Genomic DNA, 19313 nt, shown 5'->3' with positions numbered 1-19313 from the left:
TCGTATGTTTTGTAAGGATTTGTTTCTGCTGTTATTGTTTAATAAAATAAATAAATAATTAAATCAAATCGATTGAAAAGAACAACATTTTTTGTTGCTGAAATATAATTATAATAGAAAATCAACAGGTATAAAAATATTTGTTTTTTCTATATTGCCTTTTTGGCGTTTCATATTGCGTCGGTAAAATATAAACGCTACAAATGTGATCGCGAATTATAAACGACGTTACCGAAACTGTCATTAAAATACTATTACTACGCTAGCCAGCCAAGGGCCTAGAGTAGAATGACAGATTATATAATATACGAAGATAGTGATGAAGAGGCAGCAGAAGACCAGCAGAGGTTAGGTTTTTGTTAGAAAATGAGCTCCCTGTAAAAATGTATAACAACGTAGGCCTAGCTAGGGCCAGGCCCTAATTAATAAACACTTCTCAGCTCTCTAGCCAACACGTCACGGCTAGACCTCATAGCTAGATAGAGGCTAGGCCTACAGTATCCTGCTTAGGCCTCTTTGTTGGTTGGCGGGCGCTTCGACCGTATTTCCAGCTAGACTAGGCCTATCCTACTAAATTTTAAATGATTTTTCCACATATTTATATATATATATGTTATGCGCGATTTGAACGATTTGCGCAATTTGAAATTGCGCAAAAAAAATCCTTGCGCAATTTGAATTGAAACATGTTTCAAATTGCGCAAGCAACGTATTAAATTGCGCAAGTAATCTGCAAATTGCGCAAGGTTTTTCGACAGATTGTGAAATCATGCACACCCATATTTTTATAGTAATTTCTAAGAATGATTCAAAATTAAAGATAAATATTGCATTTCCTTATTTTAGTAGTGTAAATATTGTTATAAGTTAGCATACCGTCCAGACTGATACCGTCGAAGAACCGACGAAAGAAAACGAAGCGGTGGTGTTCCACCAGGCGGGCGCGGCCGGCTATAGCCTACTACTCTAGCCTAGCTAGGGTCTGGACTACTGATACTGACTAGGTTACATGGCCTAGCTAAACTAATATTAAAAACTTAAAAAGTGAGTATTAAACATTATCTTCATTGAAATGGTCTTATTTATATAATAAAATACTAAATTTTAAACTCCTCTGCCTAGGCCTAGCCTAGCCATGTATGGGAAAATTTACAGTTCGTTTTCAAATTGCGCAAAGGTGTCATATTGCGCAAGAACTACCTTGCGCAATTTACAAATTGTGCAGCGCAATTTAAAATTGCGCAAAGATTTTCTTGCGCAATTTGAAATTGCGCAAGTTGATTGCGCAATTTGAAATTGCGCAAAAAAATCCTTGCGCAATTTTAAATTGCGCAAGAATTCTTTGCGCAATTTCAAATTGCGCAAAGATTTTTTTGCGCAATTTCAAATTGCGCAAATCGTTCAAATCGCGCATAACATATATATATATATACAGTATATAATTAATTAATTTGAAACGTTAAAGATGAGGAAATCTGTGAGAATGAGAAAAAGTCGCCCCAAACCGAGACTCAAACTCTGGATCGTTTCAAATTAATTAATTAAACGCCGTGGTTAGGATTCCGGCACCGGAACTCAACTGCCAACCGTTAGGGAATCCGACACGCTATTGCGCATGCCCAGAGCGCCGGTAATCGGTGACTCAACAGCGATGGATCATTTCATAGCTCCGCCACGGCGAACTAGCGTAGATGCCTACTAATAACGGGATCCACTAATAGTAAATACCAGCTAGACGTGACCAGTGGGCCTATTTATTTTGTAATTAAAAAGTGGTTGCTTCATTCATATATAAACTTCATATAGGGCCTAATTATGAATTATATAATTACATGAGTTGACTAGTTTTATGATTTTGCAAGTACAAAATAAAAGATTTCATATAACGCATTATAAACTGTACATAACATGCAATCACAAGTTAATTTATTGACGGCAGCCACCGCGTGGATGTGAAAAAACTGTTCGGGAAGTCGGGGTCGCAACGCTAAATACAGCATTACGATTCTTACGGTAGATAGATATACCGATTCTTATTAATATCATAATAATTATTTTAACGCGTGGCGCCTGGCGTATTCGTATTTTAATTATTAATTCATGTATGGCCTAGGCCAAGTTTAATCCATCGCTCTCTCGCTCGCGCAACGACTAACTAGGCTACAGTAAATCCTAACACTCCGACTCTCAGCCGGCCCTCAGCAGTGGTAGTGTGGTGTGCAGTGTGGCACAAGCTATAATTATTCACTTCCCAGAGCTCTGAGCATGCGCAATAGCGTGTCGGATTCCCTAACGGTGGGCAGTTGAGTTCCGGTGCCGGAATCCTAACCACGGCGTTAATTAAATTTCAGTATATCACCGGGCGGTTTAGAATGTTCTTTGCCTGATGTGTTTATATATATAATTCCCTCACTTGCACTGATGAAGGGCTAGTGTTGCCCGAAAGGTCTGCTAACTTTTCTGGCTGTTTACTTTATCGTTTTGATTTAGCTTTTCGCTTTTTTTTTTGTTTCTCCATTGAGATCCAGCCACTGATACCCACAGCATTGTCATTGTTTTCAGTAATTTGCCTTTGGATTTATATATATATATATATATATATAAATAGAATATATGACGTTATCCGTTATGACGTTATCCAAATTCCTTCACTGGCACTGATGAAGGGCTAGTGTTGCCCGAAAGCTCTGCTAACTTTTCTGGCTGTTTACTTTATCGTTTTGATTTAGCTTTTCGCTTTTTATTTTTGTATCTCCATTGAGATCCAGCCACTGATACCCACAGCATTGTCATTTTTTTCAGTAATTTACCTTTGGATTTATAAATAGAATATATATATATATATAAATATATTCTTTTTCTAATTTCAAAGGATAAACATAAATTAAAAGCGTTAAAGAAGGTTAACCTTTCTTTAAATGAAAGGTGGCATTCCTCGCTAGTTTAGTTAGCTAGGTAAAGAGGGCTGGCCCTGGTGGTAAGGTTTTATGATATAAAATGATGTCAAGACCCCTTGGATTTGTAGCCAAGCATCATAACCAGCAAGAGACGATCGGGAAAAAATGTTTGTTTATTAAATATTATTAGCAATTCTCATTTAATAACTTATATCTTATATTTTAATTATTATTATATTTAGTTCTGAAGATGAGCTTGATATTCTTCTTCATGGAACACCAGAGAGAAAAAGAAAACTGACTCGGTCTTTAAGTCGTGGAAGTCTACAATTATCATCAAGTGAAGATGAATTTGATAAAGAAATGGAAAAGGAATTAAATGAAAAAATGAAACAATATGAAAAAGCACAGCTCAGTAAGTATGCCAGGAGTAGACACACAAAGGGCCAAATATGCTCAAGCTTAATTTGTTAGGATAGTTCTTAAATGTTGTGTGTAACACACACAAAAAATCCATTAAATATACTATCCTTTTAACATAATTTAATTTTTTTCAAAGGTAAATCTGGTGACTTGAGATCTGGTGACTTGAACCCTGGGAATCCAGCAGAAGAATGTTATGATGATGTTTATTTTGATTCAGATGATGAAGATACAAAATCAGGTATAAAAAAAAATATGGTGCAAAATAATCCATAACAGAAGTCTAGAAAAACAATTTTTGTTGATTTATTTTGTTTTTTTGTGCAGGTAAAATAAAACACAAAGTATTATCAAATGATGAGCTAATGTATGATCCAGCTATTGATGAGGACAATCAGCAATGGATAGATAAACAAAGAAAAATGTATCATCCCAATCAGCATCTACCAGGAGTTGGACCAAGCTCTTCAAGTGACAACAGCGGCAACCCATCTAAAGGACCTCTAAGTGATGCAGTACTAAACTGCCCAGCTTGTATGACTACATTATGTATTGACTGTCAACGTCATGAGAAATATCACCATCAATTTAGGGCAATGTTTGTTATTAATTGTAATATTATCCATGCAGAAATACTGCGATATAAACCAAACATTACAAAGAACCGACACAAGAAAAAGAAAAAAAGTAAAGATGTTGCAGGAGGGAGTTGCACAGAGCCAGAGGAGGTGTTCCACCCTGTTCATTGTAGTACATGTAAAACAGAAGTTGCAATGTATGATAAGGATGAAGTTTATCATTTTTTTAATGTTTTATCTAGCGTAGCTTAGCAGCATACCAATCATCATTTTAATATTGACAGTAGTACCGTATTTATTTGAATGCCTCCCTTGAAAAAAATTCCCCTTATAATGCATCATTTTAAACAACCACACCCTCTCCTCCAATAAACGCTTGGGGGCCCTTTTTTTTTTTCATTAAACACATGTATTTGGTGTAGAATTCAATGTTTGACAGAATCTACAATTAACCAAGCATTTTAATGTACTGTATCTAGGGGTATTTATTTGAGGATGCACCGTGACTACTCCTCCTCTGAACAATTTATTCAAATAAATATGGTATTCTCCCCAGAATAAGATCCAAATAAATGACTGCTAATGTACTGTATTATCAATAAAAATGTTACTATAATTGTTAAAAGGCCTATTTTTTTATACTCTGCAGTTGATGATAAATATGGGAGGCCTTTAGGGCCAGAACAGACAATGTATAAATTTGCCGAAAGGACCATGTGAGAGCGTGTGATGCAGTGCAAATTCTAATCGCTTGTCACATTGAATCCTTAGGCTTGCGTTTGCCTTAAATTGGTACCACAAACAACCGCCTTTATTCTCACCCTAATATTCAAACATTAATACTACCAACACCCATTAACTATGTTATCTCAATACTTTGCTGCCAACAAACTATTAACCACAATTAAGGGTATCATCCTGTTTGGGACCCCTCAAAGTTAAAAAACATTGACCCGTCTCTCCTGATGACGTGTCATTTCACTATACAAGGACGATAATTCCAATCGTTTATCACGGTTTAGTCTCTTCTTTTTTTATGTAAATGGCTAATTCCGTAATCTCCCAGGGTACTCTCTATCAGCAGGTATGAACTTTCACTCAAACAGAAATAATTTAGGTCATTAGATGGCCGCGCAAAAGACAGGACAAAAGAAAAATAAGCAACTCCAAAACTACATGGTTTATGTCATTTATTGAATGAAAAAATGCATTGAAATCAAAATATTTAAACCATATAGATAACATTCATAGAACAAGAACATTATGTTATTTATAATACACATGTCATAAAAATAGAAATTTGATTTCATTTATTTCAAATATCTGGTGCAAGACCAATTAACTTTATACATTTGAAATTAAGACTGAAGTAAAAAATTAAATTTATGTACAGGAGTTTCCTTTAAGTTCAACTGTAATTACTTGCACTACAGTAGATTTAAACAGAAATTGATGCAAAACAATAATAGTAATACATAATATTAAAACAATACTAACTGTTGGATAACAACTCAATGGCTAAAGCAAAAAATGTGTGTTTAGAAAAGGCTTATTAAATAAAAATGCAAATACAGGATGAGCTACGTCGATAAATGATTTTTTTTTCTAAACAATTTTATTTCAAAATAACTGCCTAATAATCTTGATTGGTAGTTTCAGGAAGAGTTAAATTACAATTTAACTCTTCCCTGGTATTGTCATGTGATTACAAGCAGCCTGTCTTGGGGACTGCCCTGGATAAGTTGTTTACCTGCACACTCCTTCATAAAAGAAAACACAAAGCTAGACGGCAGCATGTTATTGAAAACAACCCTGATACTTGTAACTTGTTTACAACAGCATGTCTAGGGGACTGCCCTGGATAAGTTGTTTACCACACACTAAGGAGGGATGAAGCTGGACAGTGGCATGTTATTAAAAACAACCATGATACTTGTAACTTGTTTACAACAGCATGTCTAGGGGACTGCCCTGGATAAGTTGTTTACCACATACTAAGGAGGGATGAAGCTGGACAGTGGCATGTTATTAAAAACAACCATGATACTTGTAACTTGTTTACAACAGCATGTCTAGGGGACTGCCCTGGATAAGTTGTTTACCACACACTAAGGAGGGATGAAGCTGGACAGTGGCATGTTATTAAAAACAACCATGATACTTGTAACTTGTTTACAACAGCATGTCTAGGGGACTGCCCTGGGTAAGTTGTTTACCACATACTAAGGAGGGATGAAGCTGGACAGTGGCATGTTATTAAAAACAACCATGATACTTGTAACTTGTTTACAACAGCATGTCTAGGGGACTGCCCTGGATAAGTTGTTTACCACACACTAAGGAGGGATGAAGCTGGACAGTGGCATGTTATTAAAAACAACCATGATACTTGTAACTTGTTTACAACAGCATGTCTAGGGGACTGCCCTGGGTAAGTTGTTTACCACATACTAAGGAGGGATGAAGCTGGACAGTGGCATGTTATTAAAAACAACCATGATACTTGTAACTTGTTTACAACAGCATGTCTAGGGGACTGCCCTGGATAAGTTGTTTACCACACACTAAGGAGGGATGAAGCTGGACAGTGGCATGTTATTAAAAACAACCATGATACTTGTAACTTGTTTACAACAGCATGTCTAGGGGACTGCCCTGGATAAGTTGTTTACCACACACTAAGGAGGGATGAAGCTGGACAGTGGCATGTTATTAAAAACAACCATGATACTTGTAACTTGTTTACAACAGCATGTCTAGGGGACTGCCCTGTATAAGTTGTTTACCACATACTAAGGAGGGATGAAGCTGGACAGTGGCATGTTATTAAAAACAACCATGATACTTGTAACTTGTTTACAACAGCATGTCTAGGGGACTGCCCTGTATAAGTTGTTTACCACATACTAAGGAGGGATGAAGCTGGACAGTGGCATGTTATTAAAAACAACCATGATACTTGTAACTTGTTTACAACAGCATGTCTAGGGGACTGCCCTGGGTAAGTTGTTTACCACATACTAAGGAGGGATGAAGCTGGACAGTGGCATGTTATTAAAAACAACCATGATACTTGTAACTTGTTTACAACAGCATGTCTAGGGGACTGCCCTGGGTAAGTTGTTTACCCTGTACTCCTTCCTAAAAGGAGACTGAAAGCCAGACAAAATTCATGTTATAGTTACAGGTGACTGCCCTGTAAATAGGTTCAGTAAACCTATTAATTTTGGCTTGCTTGGTAATTTAGATTTTTTTTTCTGGTTGTTTACCACATACTAAGGAGGGAGAAAGCCAGACAGTGGCACCTTTAACACGGACTTGTTGATTTGCTCTCAATGAGAGAAGATGTGTTTGTGGTATTGTCTGCCCATTTATTAATGTGCTAACGGATCTCAATATAACATGGTGGAAAAACAAATCTATGGAGATGTTTTGTTTTAACTGACCACATTTGTGTTGACTGACCAAGAAAGATATTTTCGTGGTAGCATATTAGGCCAAAAAAAAAAAATAGTTTGTTTGCTGTCATCCGCCGCCCCTAATTTCGCCAAAAATTTGGGGCGGAGATAAGAAAAAGTTTTTTTTTTACGTTGAGGGCGCTTTAAAAAAAAAAGTTTTTTTATGATTTTTTTTGGCCGAAAAGGTGTAAAAATCGAGTGTGCGAGGATGAAACAATAAAAATAATAACGTAGAGTATATTTCGGTGTATAATCGCACTTTTAACACGCAAATGTAACCTCTAAATTAAGGGTGCGTCTTATACACCGAACATAAATGCCTCAACACACAGATATCGCCACCTCGTTGGCTAGTCCTGGGCTTTTTAAGGTAAGGCCTAGGCTAGGCCAATAGTATTTAGTATTACTAAAGTCTAAAGAGTAGGCCTAGCGTGATTTTGTACTAAATATGATGAAAAGATTTGTTCATTATGGAGCGTTATAGCATAGACCTAGCGTACACACTTCTAGGATATATAGGCCTAGATACTAATCGAATACGATTGTCCGTGAAAACGTGCGCCTCTCGATAAAAGGATCGAGCGAGGCTAGCCCACATACACGTGCGGTCATACACTCGATGTTGCGGGTGCGAAACTCATGAATAACAAGTTAGAAAGAACTGACGGAATGGGGGAATTCCCTTCTTGTTGAGGCTGGGTGCGGCCGTCTTATACATCGACGATATACAAAATACCGATATTCTACTCTCAGTTAGGGTGCGTCTTATACACAGTGACTTTATACACCGAAATATACGGTACACTAACTTCTAAAATATTTAATTAGGCCTGCTAACAACGACCTACTGTGTAGTAGGCCTAGGCAAGTTTAGACACGAGGCGTAACGCGCCCAAAACAGAATTAAAGTGTGAAACAAATTATGAATAGATGTTTGAGCTCGTTGTTTTATTCAGTGTGTTTTGTTACTCTCAAATTCGCGTACAATTAACAGAGAAATTAACATTAAAAAAAAAAAAAAAAAAAAAAAAAAAAAAAAAAAACTTTTTTCCACCCGCCCCACTACCAAAAAAAAAAAACTTGACAGCAAACAAACAATTTTTTTTTTTAGGCCTTATATACTTTCACTTTGCAATGACAATTATGGATGCTCATCCGGGAGAATTTTTGTACGATTTTTGTAAAAAAGAAAAATTAGTGAGCAATATAAGAAGTTGCAGTAGATGGTGAACTTAATATCGTATTAGTAACTATGAATGAGGAAAAACACAGTTTGTGTTCAGATGTTGAAGAGTACTTTCAAATAAGGCAATAGAAAATTAGGTACAGTTTATAGAAAATATTCTTTTTCCTTTAGACTTTTTGAAACTTTGTGACAGATACATTTTACCGACCGATGTTCCAACTTGTGTGATTAGAAGGTGAATAGTATAATCATTTACATTCATTAAATCATCGTCAAAATTCATCATTATGATTCTAAAGACAAATCATATTTGTTATCAACATTTATCAGTAATAATTATAATTTTATTCAGCAAAGTCCACGAAATGTCTGTAAACAGTAAACTTACTGCTCCACGCCGTCGCGGGTCGCTATCACGATTCGGTATCGAGAGAAAACTACTTTTATTGTACATCAATGTTAATCATGCCGTCTGTGTTGAGGTACAAATCGTAATAATGATCTCTTGGAGGAAATAGGAATCTTAATCGGTACTGCCAAGTAAGTACCAAACAAAACAATTTTATACTTTTTATTTTCAAAAATGTTTCTATTTTATATAGGTAAATCTGAAAAACAACATGAATGAAATGCCAAAAAGGTGCAAATTATGTAACAGACGATTAAAAATAAGAATGAAAGAACAACACTACCAACAAATGAAGGAAAGGTTGTCTATTTTATATTATAGAACTTAACGTCAGCTTTGCATTATGCAGCTATTGCAGGTCACACAGCCTGCTGCAGTCTGCTGTTGGATGCAGGAGCAGACATAAATCTCCAAGACAGAGTAAAATGTCAAAATGTCTGCAGGTCACACAGCCTGCTGCAGTCTGCTGTTGGATGCAGGAGCGGACATAAATCTCCAAGACAGAGTAAAATGTCAAAATGTCTGCAGGTCACACAGCCTGCTGCAGTCTGCTGTTGGATGCAGGAGCAGACATAAATCTCCAAGACAGAGTAAAATGTCAAAATGTCTGCAGGTCACACAGCCTGCTGCAGTCTGCTGTTGGATGCAGGAACAGACATAAATCTCCAAGACAGAGTAAAATGTCAAAATGTCTGCAGGTCACACAGCCTGCTGCAGTCTGCTGTTGGATGCAGGAGCAGACACAAATGTCTGAAGTTATCAAATCTTACATAGTTGAACAATTCAAGAAAAGGACATCATCCACAAACCGCACTTTTGCCGTCGGAAATATAATTACAGAAAAGAACGACAGAGTGGTCTTGTGTTGCCCATTGCACAGGTGATATTATATTTGTGGCCAACCATAATCATCCTGGAATTTATATGTCAAATATAAGTTCAAATGACAGCACAGAAGTGCTACAGATATAAAAAAAAAGATGACCGCATGGACATTAGCCAATGCAAAGACTGGATATGTGTATAACCAAAAATTGTATAAAGGTGGAGACGGCCTTCCAATCTAATTAAATTTCTATCCATCTACAGAAGTCGATCATTAGATGAGAGTATTATAGCATTCTTGGGTACAGGTGGCCTTCCACATGCAACACGGAGGACAGTAAATCGTTTGTGTCAACCAATTGCAGGTAAGAAACATTATGTCTATATGGATAATTTTTATTCATCTCCAGCTTTATTCACAGACCTACAAAACCAAGCTACGGGGACATGCGGAACAATGCATTGCAACAGAGTTGTAACTCCAGATGCAATCAGGGTTTAAACCTTTATCTGAAAATGTGTTAAATCTTGACGAAATTAACATAAAATTTCAAAAAGTAATTAATTGGTGTAACGCCAATAAATTAAAAATTAATACCGACAAAACAAAGTTTATTGTTTTTCGTTCAAGAAATAAAAACATTAGTATCAATGGCTCTATCAAGATAAATAATATTAAGATTTCTGCAACGGATACGATTTCTTTTGTTGGTATAGCATTTTGTAAACAGTAAACTTACTGCTCCACGCCGTCGCGGGTCGCTATCACGATTCGGTATCGAGAGAAAACTACTTTTATTGTACAGAACAGCAATGTTAATCAATCATGCCATCTGTGTTCGGTACAAATGGTAATAATGATCTCTTGGAGGAAATAGGAATCTTAATCGGTACTGCCAAGTAAGTACCAAACAAAACAATTTTATACTTTTTATTTTCAAAAATGTTTCTATTTTATATAGGTAAATATGAAAAACAACATGAATGAAATGCCAAAAAGGTGCAAATTATGTAACAGACGATTAAAAATAAGAATGAAAGAACAACACTACCAACAAATGAAGGAAAGGTTGTCTATTTTATATTATAGAACTTAACGTCAGCTTTGCATTATGCAGCTATTGCAGGTCACACAGCCTGCTGCAGTCTGCTGTTGGATGCAGGAGCAGACATAAATCTCCAAGACAGAGTAAAATGTCAAAATGTTTGCAGGTCACACAGCCTGCTGCAGTCTGCTGTTGGATGCAGGAGCGGACATAAATCTCCAAGACAGAGTAAAATGTCAAAATGTCTGCAGGTCACACAGCCTGCTGCAGTCTGCTGTTGGATGCAGGAGCGGACATAAATCTCCAAGACAGAGTAAAATGTCAAAATGTCTGCAGGTCACACAGCCTGCTGCAGTCTGCTGTTGGATGCAGGAGCAGACATAAATCTCCAAGACAGAGTAAAATGTCAAAATGTCTGCAGGTCACACAGCCTGCTGCAGTCTGCTGTTGGATGCAGGAGCAGACATAAATCTCCAAGACAGAGTAAAATGTCAAAATGTCTGCAGGTCACACAGCCTGCTGCAGTCTGCTGTTGGATGCAGGAGCAGACATAAATCTCCAAGACAGAGTAAAATGTCAAAATGTCTGCAGGTCACACAGCCTGCTGCAGTCTGCTGTTGGATGCAGGAGCAGACATAAATCTCCAAGACAGAGTAAAATGTCAAAATGTCTGAAGTTATCAAATCTTACATAGTTGAACAATTCAAGAAAAGGACATCATCCACAAACCGCACTTTTGCCGTCGGAAATATAATTACAGAAAAGAACGACAGAGTGGTCTTGTGTTGCCCATTGCACAGGTGATATTATATTTGTGGCCAACTATAATCATCCTGGAATTTATGTCAAATATAAGTTCAAATGACAGCACAGAAGTGCTACAGATATATCCAGTCTTTGCATTGGCTAATGTCCATGCGGTCATCTTTTTTCAGTGCAACAGAGTTGGAACTCCAGGGTTCCCAAACCACCTGTTGGAAATCCCATATTTGAATGAGATGGTAACAATTTGTTAGCTGCTTGGAAGGACAAGATAAATGCAAATCTACTATGAAAGGAACCCGATTCGGATTGAGATCTTGAATGGGAGATGATTCCAAAAAAAGTAAATTTTGCAATAACTTATTTATTTAATTTAAAATCAATTTGTTGTTTAGACCCTAATACAGATTTATTAATTATAAAAACTATGTTAATTGGACAGATTTTTGTTTTTTATATTAAGCAAGAAGGACTAATACGTCATACAAGCAAAGAAGGTGAAAAGAGGCACATAAGGAGTGATCGTCAACAACAAGTGGGAATAGAAATGGAACAGACAGGAGTGCCCATGTGGTATTATAAAACTGTTGGAGAGATGTCAAAGGCGGAAAAAGATTCGGGAAATCGGGACAGCCTGCTTAACCCATGGCGTGTCAAGAAAGATAATTTCAGAAAGAAAAAGACTACAAAACTTTCATGCAGAAGACTGGAGTGGTAGTAAGGCGGAGAATAAAAACTTACCCCACCGTAAAGGCAGGCCTCCCCGGCCCAAAAAAGGGAGAGTGCGGCCTCGGACTGCAGAATATCGAAGACGCGAGGTTGAAAGGGTTAGATTTTATTAATTTTTATAAGCCCCTGAATGGTTGGCTACGTACGTTGTCAGTCAAATCTAGCCTGATGTTTACTTTATAAAATTTATTAATTATAAAAATTATGACATAATTATTGGACATAGAAGTTTTCGAGAAAACAAAAAACCATACAACAAAGCGATGTTCATTTCATTAGTTTCGTTCCATTTGACACGTATTTGGGTATTCCAGTTAATTTTTTCACTAATGCGAGTTTTTTTTTTTCTATTTAAAATTTATTTCGTTATTGTGGAGTAGCTCTCAACCTTTTTTTATTTATTTGTTTAATATAATTTATTGTTATTGTATTGTTGTAAAGATGAATATTTCCTACGTACCGACCGAAGTGTTAGAAGAGGTAGTGAAGTTCTCGCCATGTGTAGGAAGTTCATTCATTCATCAGATTCCACTCTGTGGTACTTATTAAGGAGAACAATCGAAGAAAAGGAGGAGTACAATTGGGATTTGGCGTTAAGACTACCCATACCCACAGACATAATGTATTATAGTCTAATTTGTCAATACATTTTGGGATTTATTTTTATTTAGTTTGTTTAGCGAATACCAAAGAGCTGTTGAAGCTAGTGTTAGTCTGTCGCGGGCTAATGTAAACCATATTGTATCGGACGGTAATATCCCAGATGTTGGGTTACTCGAGGATTTTGTTTTTGGTGACCAGGACTTTGATTTGCCCATCAGCCAAAGTCTTTCTAAAGCCGGTAGCCTTTCTCTTATGGATATTTGTAATAATGCCATAGAGATTGTGCAGAATCTATCGGAAAGTTTACATATTATTCACGTAGATACACCATGTGTAGGAAGTTCATTCTAATTAATAGCTATACTAGATTCCACTCTGTGGTACTTATTAAGGAGAACAATCCAAGAAATTGAGGAGTACAATTGGGATTTGGCGTTAGACTACCCATACCCACAGGCATAATGTATTATAGTCTAATTTGTCAATCAATTTTGGGGATTTTTTCATTTAGTTTGTTTAGCAAAAGCCAAAGAGCTGTTGAAGCTATAGTTAGTCTCTCGCTGGCTAATGTAAACCATATTGTATCGGACGGTAATATCCCAGATGTTGGGTTACTCGAGGATTTTGTTTTTGGTGACCAGGACTTGACCATAGAGATTGAGCAGGATCTATCGGAAAGTTTAAATATTGATAAAAGGTATACGGCATGTGTAGGAAGTTCATTCCAATAGCTATTACCAGAGATCCATTCTGTGGTACTTATTTAAGGAGAACAATCGAAGAAATAGTGTACAATTGGGATTTGGCGTTAGACTACCCATACCCACAGGCATAATGTATTAAAGTCAAATTTTTCAATACATTTTTGGGACAACAGACATACCAATATTTATTTAATTAAAAAAAACTGCATTCTTCTTTAGATGTGTTTATTAACAATTTTAATTGATACACTGAAAGCACTTTGTAAATTTAATGGGTGTGCAAGATATACTATACGAATAGCAAAGATGAATGAATAGCAAAGATGAATGTAGAGCAAGAATTACGAATACGTCATACAAGCAAAGAAGGTGAAAAGAGGCACATAAAGAGTGACCATTGACGACAAGTAGGGAGAGAAATGGAACAAACAGGAGTGCCCATGTGGTATTAAAAAGACGGGAGAAAGATTCGGGAAATCCGACAGCCTGCTCAACCCAGGGCGTTACGAAAGATTATCTCAGAAAGGAAAAGCCTACATAACTTTTATGTTGACTTTTGTCAAGAGGTGGACATTGTTAGACAAGTATATCCAGATGTATACAAATACAAATGGTGGATTTATACAATATTACAACAATATTTCCACATGATGATTGATGAACAAGCACAGCTCTATTTAGACTAATTAGAGAACGGTCTAGTAACATTTCCACATGATGATTGATGAACAAGCACAGCTCTATTTAGACTAATTAGAGAACGGTCTAGTAACATTTCCACATGATGATTGATGAACAAGCACAGCTCTATTTAGACTAATTAGAGAACGGTCTAGTAACATTTCCACATGATGATTGATGAACAAGCACAGCTCTATTTAGACTAATTAGAGAACGGTCTAGTAACATTGCACCAATTAAAGAACGGTCTAGTAACATTTCCACATGATGATTGATGAACAAGCACAGCTCTATTTAGACTAATTAGAGAACGGTCTAGTAACATTTCCACATGATGATTGATGAACAAGCACAGCTCTATTTAGACTAATTAGAGAACGGTCTAGTAACATTTCCACATGATGATTGATGAACAAGCACAGCTCTATTTAGACTAATTAGAGAACGGTCTAGTAACATTTCCACATGATGATTGATGAACAAGCACAGCTCTATTTAGACTAATTAGAGAACGGTCTAGTAACATTTCCACATGATGATTGATGAACAAGCACAGCTCTATTTAGACTAATTAGAGAACGGTCTAGTAACATTTCCACATGATGATTGATGAACAAGCACAGCTCTATTTAGACTAATTAGAGAACGGTCTAGTAACATTGCACCAATTAAAGAACGGTCTAGTAACATTTCCACATGATGATTGATGAACAAGCACAGCTCTATTTAGACTAATTAGAGAACGGTCTAGTAACATTTCCACATGATGATTGATGAACAAGCACAGCTCTATTTAGACTAATTAGAGAACGGTCTAGTAACATTTCCACATGATGATTGATGAACAAGCACAGCTCTATTTAGACTAATTAGAGAACGGTCTAGTAACATTTCCACATGATGATTGATGAACAAGCACAGCTCTATTTAGACTAATTAGAGAACGGTCTAGTAACATTTCCACATGATGATTGATGAACAAGCACAGCTCTATTTAGACTAATTAGAGAACGGTCTAGTAACATTTCCACATGATGATTGATGAACAAGCACAGCTCTATTTAGACTAATTAGAGAACGGTCTAGTAACATTTCCACATGATGATTGATGAACAAGCACAGCTCTATTTAGACTAATTAGAGAACGGTCTAGTAACATTTCCACATGATGATTGATGAACAAGCACAGCTCTATTTAGACTAATTAGAGAACGGTCTAGTAACATTGCACCAATTAAAGAACGGTCTAGTAACATTTCCACATGATGATTGATGAACAAGCACAGCTCTATTTAGACTAATTAGAGAACGGTCTAGTAACATTTCCACATGATGATTGATGAACAAGCACAGCTCTATTTAGACTAATTAGAGAACGGTCTAGTAACATTTCCACATGATGATTGATGAACAAGCACAGCTCTATTTAGACTAATTAGAGAACGGTCTAGTAACATTTCCACATGATGATTGATGAACAAGCACAGCTCTATTTAGACTAATTAGAGAACGGTCTAGTAACATTTCCACATGATGATTGATGAACAAGCACAGCTCTATTTAGACTAATTAGAGAACGGTCTAGTAACATTTCCACATGATGATTGATGAACAAGCACAGCTCTATTTAGACTAATTAGAGAACGGTCTAGTAACATTGCACCAATTAAAGAACGGTCTAGTAACATTTCCACATGATGATTGATGAACAAGCACAGCTCTATTTAGACTAATTAGAGAACGGTCTAGTAACATTTCCACATGATGATTGATGAACAAGCACAGCTCTATTTAGACTAATTAGAGAACGGTCTAGTAACATTTCCACATGATGATTGATGAACAAGCACAGCTCTATTTAGACTAATTAAAGAACGGTCTAGTAACATTTCCACATGATGATTGATGAACAAGCACAGCTCTATTTAGACTAATTAGAGAACGGTCTAGTAACATTTCCACATGATGATTGATGAACAAGCACAGCTCTATTTAGACTAATTAGAGAACGGTCTAGTAACATTGCACCAATTAAAGAACGGTCTAGTAACATTTCCACATGATGATTGATGAACAAGCACAGCTCTATTTAGACTAATTAGAGAACGGTCTAGTAACATTTCCACATGATGATTGATGAACAAGCACAGCTCTATTTAGACTAATTAGAGAACGGTCTAGTAACATTTCCACATGATGATTGATGAACAAGCACAGCTCTATTTAGACTAATTAGAGAACGGTCTAGTAACATTGCACCAATTAAAGAACGGTCTAGTAACATTTCCACATGATGATTGATGAACAAGCACAGCTCTATTTAGACTAATTAGAGAACGGTCTAGTAACATTTCCACATGATGATTGATGAACAAGCACAGCTCTATTTAGACTAATTAGAGAACGGTCTAGTAACATTTCCACATGATGATTGATGAACAAGCACAGCTCTATTTAGACTAATTAAAGAACGGTCTAGTAACATTTCCACATGATGATTGATGAACAAGCACAGCTCTATTTAGACTAATTAGAGAACGGTCTAGTAACATTTCCACATGATGATTGATGAACAAGCACAGCTCTATTTAGACTAATTAGAGAACGGTCTAGTAACATTGCACCAATTAAAGAACGGTCTAGTAACATTTCCACATGATGATTGATGAACAAGCACAGCTCTATTTAGACTAATTAGAGAACGGTCTAGTAACATTTCCACATGATGATTGATGAACAAGCACAGCTCTATTTAGACTAATTAGAGAACGGTCTAGTAACATTTCCACATGATGATTGATGAACAAGCACAGCTCTATTTAGACTAATTAGAGAACGGTCTAGTAACATTTCCACATGATGATTGATGAACAAGCACAGCTCTATTTAGACTAATTAAAGAACGGTCTAGTAACATTGCACCAATTAAAGAACGGTCCAGTAACATTGCACCAATTGAAGAACGGTCCAGTAACATTGCACCAATTGAAGAACGGTCCAGTAACATTGCACCAATTGAAGAACGGTCCAGTAACATTGAACCTCTTGCAATCACTTACTCCAATATTTTTAAATAAACTAAAAAAACTTATTTCTTTCAACAGGAAGTAGAAAGAAGATCAGTGGTTACTGATCAGTAAGAGGTTGCAAACAGGATTACATGAAGGGGCCAGAGATCATATGACCCTTGAATCCGCCCCTGCACATTCTAGATTTTTGGCATTCAAAGCTGTAGGCATTCAGGATGAGCAGCAAGAGTACATTTTAGTAAATCAAACGCAACTTAATGACATGCACTTTTTAGGCCTAGGTCTGACATCTTCAAAGTATAAGTGCGATTATTGAGGACTTGGCAGCTCTATTTTTTAAAATGTTCTTATCTCAGCCACAACCAGGAAGATATAAATATAGGAAAGAGAGACTCCTATATTTTGTTATATATTAAAGTATACATTCAATTTCCTGGGACCTATTCACAATTTTTGCACAAGAACCAGCATATGCCTCTGTGCAGAACGTGGAGGTGCAATTGGAAACAGGGCGGTTAGTACCTACCGGTAAATAATACTGAACCATTACCTGTTTGGCGCTGGCCTTTTTTTTAAGTCAATAGTTGTTTGTTTCTGCAAAATTTGTATACAGAAAAAAAAAATAAGATAACTAATAAATAATGTATCAAAAGAGACATATGGTACTCACGCTTTTGTGCACTGACCTGTATAGTATATCACAAAATACTGTGTTCTTTAAACACACTAAAATAATATAAAATAATGTATAAACCTTTCATATCGATCATTAAAAGTTGCAAACCAACTTTTTGTCAGAAAAAGTATATTTCTGATCAGTATGAACCTGAAGTGACCAGACCTCATGTTGTCATAGTTGAAAAGCACAGCCTCCTTAGTCAACCAATACTTGTGATCAGCATGTTACCTTAACTGAAGTGACTAGACCTCATGTTGTCATAGTTAAAAAGCACAGCCTCCCAGTCAACCAGTATTTGTGATCAGCATGTTACCTTAACTGAAGTGACTAGATTTGATGTTGACATAGTTAAAAAGCACAGCCTCCCAGTCAACCAGTACTTGTGATCAGCATGTTACCTTAACTGAAGTGACTAGATTTGATGTTGACATAGTTAAAAAGCACAGCCTCCCAGTCAACCAGTACTTGTGATCAGCATGTTACCTTAACTGAAGTGACTAGATTTGATGTTGACATAGTTAAAAAGCACAGCCTCCCAGTCAACCAGTACTTGTGATCAGCATGTTACCTTAACTGAAGTGACTAGATTTGATGTTGACATAGTTAAAAAGCACAGCCTCCCAGTCAACCAGTACTTGTGATCAGCATGTTACCTTAACTGAAGTGACTAGATTTGATGTTGACATAGTTAAAAAGCACAGCCTCCCAGTCAACCAGTACTTGTGATCAGCATGTTACCTTAACTGAAGTGACTAGATTTGATGTTGACATAGTTAAAAAGCACAGCCTCCCAGTCAACCAGTACTTGTGATCAGCATGTTACCTTAACTGAAGTGACTAGATTTGATGTTGACATAGTTAAAAAGCACAGCCTCCCAGTCAACCAGTACTTGTGATCAGCATGTTACCTTAACTGAAGTGACTAGATTTGATGTTGACATAGTTAAAAAGCACAGCCTCCCAGTCAACCAGTACTTGTGATCAGCATGTTACCTTAACTGAAGTGACTAGATTTGATGTTGACATAGTTAAAAAGCACAGCCTCCCAGTCAACCAGTACTTGTGATCAGCATGTTACCTTAACTGAAGTGACTAGATTTGATGTTGACATAGTTAAAAAGCACTGCCTCCCAGTCAACCAGTATTTGTGATCAGCCTGTTACCTTAACTGAAGTGACTAGATTTGATGTTGACATAGTTAAAAAGCACAGCCTCCCAGTCAACCAGTACTTGTGATCAGCATGTTACCTTAACTGAAGTGACTAGATTTGATGTTGACATAGTTAAAAAGCACAGCCTCCCAG

The 19313-nt window shown here is 36.6% G+C and overlaps 1 protein-coding gene across 1 annotated transcript; it reads left to right on the top strand.

Moving 5' to 3' along the window:
- The first annotated feature begins 183 nt into the window (after positions 1-183).
- LOC140060271 (E2F-associated phosphoprotein-like) lies at positions 184-5161 on the top strand. Its single transcript, XM_072106411.1, has 4 exons — positions 184-347; positions 3140-3312; positions 3457-3561; positions 3648-5161. The coding sequence occupies exons 1-4, from the start codon at positions 289-291 to the stop codon at positions 4148-4150; spliced, it is 840 nt and encodes a 279-aa protein (XP_071962512.1). The 5' UTR covers positions 184-288; the 3' UTR covers positions 4151-5161.
- The last annotated feature ends 14152 nt before the right edge of the window (positions 5162-19313 follow it).

The sequence above is a fragment of the Antedon mediterranea genome, chromosome 10 (genome assembly GCF_964355755.1).
Source record: "Antedon mediterranea chromosome 10, ecAntMedi1.1, whole genome shotgun sequence".
In the NCBI taxonomy this organism is placed as follows: Eukaryota; Metazoa; Echinodermata; class Crinoidea; order Comatulida; family Antedonidae; genus Antedon; species Antedon mediterranea.
The sequence above is the reverse complement of the archived record's forward strand: the minus strand, read 5'-3'. Positions and strand labels throughout refer to the sequence as shown.

Bases quoted from the DNA above. Each gene is read 5' to 3' on its own strand.
- LOC140060271 (XM_072106411.1), top strand. From the start codon at position 289: ATGACAGATTATATAATATACGAAGATAGTGATGAAGAGGCAGCAGAA. The intron at 348-3,139 runs GTTAGGTTTTTG...TATTATATTTAG, and splicing joins GCAGCAGAAGACCAGCAGAG to TTCTGAAGATGAGCTTGATA. The intron at 3,313-3,456 runs GTAAGTATGCCA...TTTTTTTCAAAG, and splicing joins ATATGAAAAAGCACAGCTCA to GTAAATCTGGTGACTTGAGA.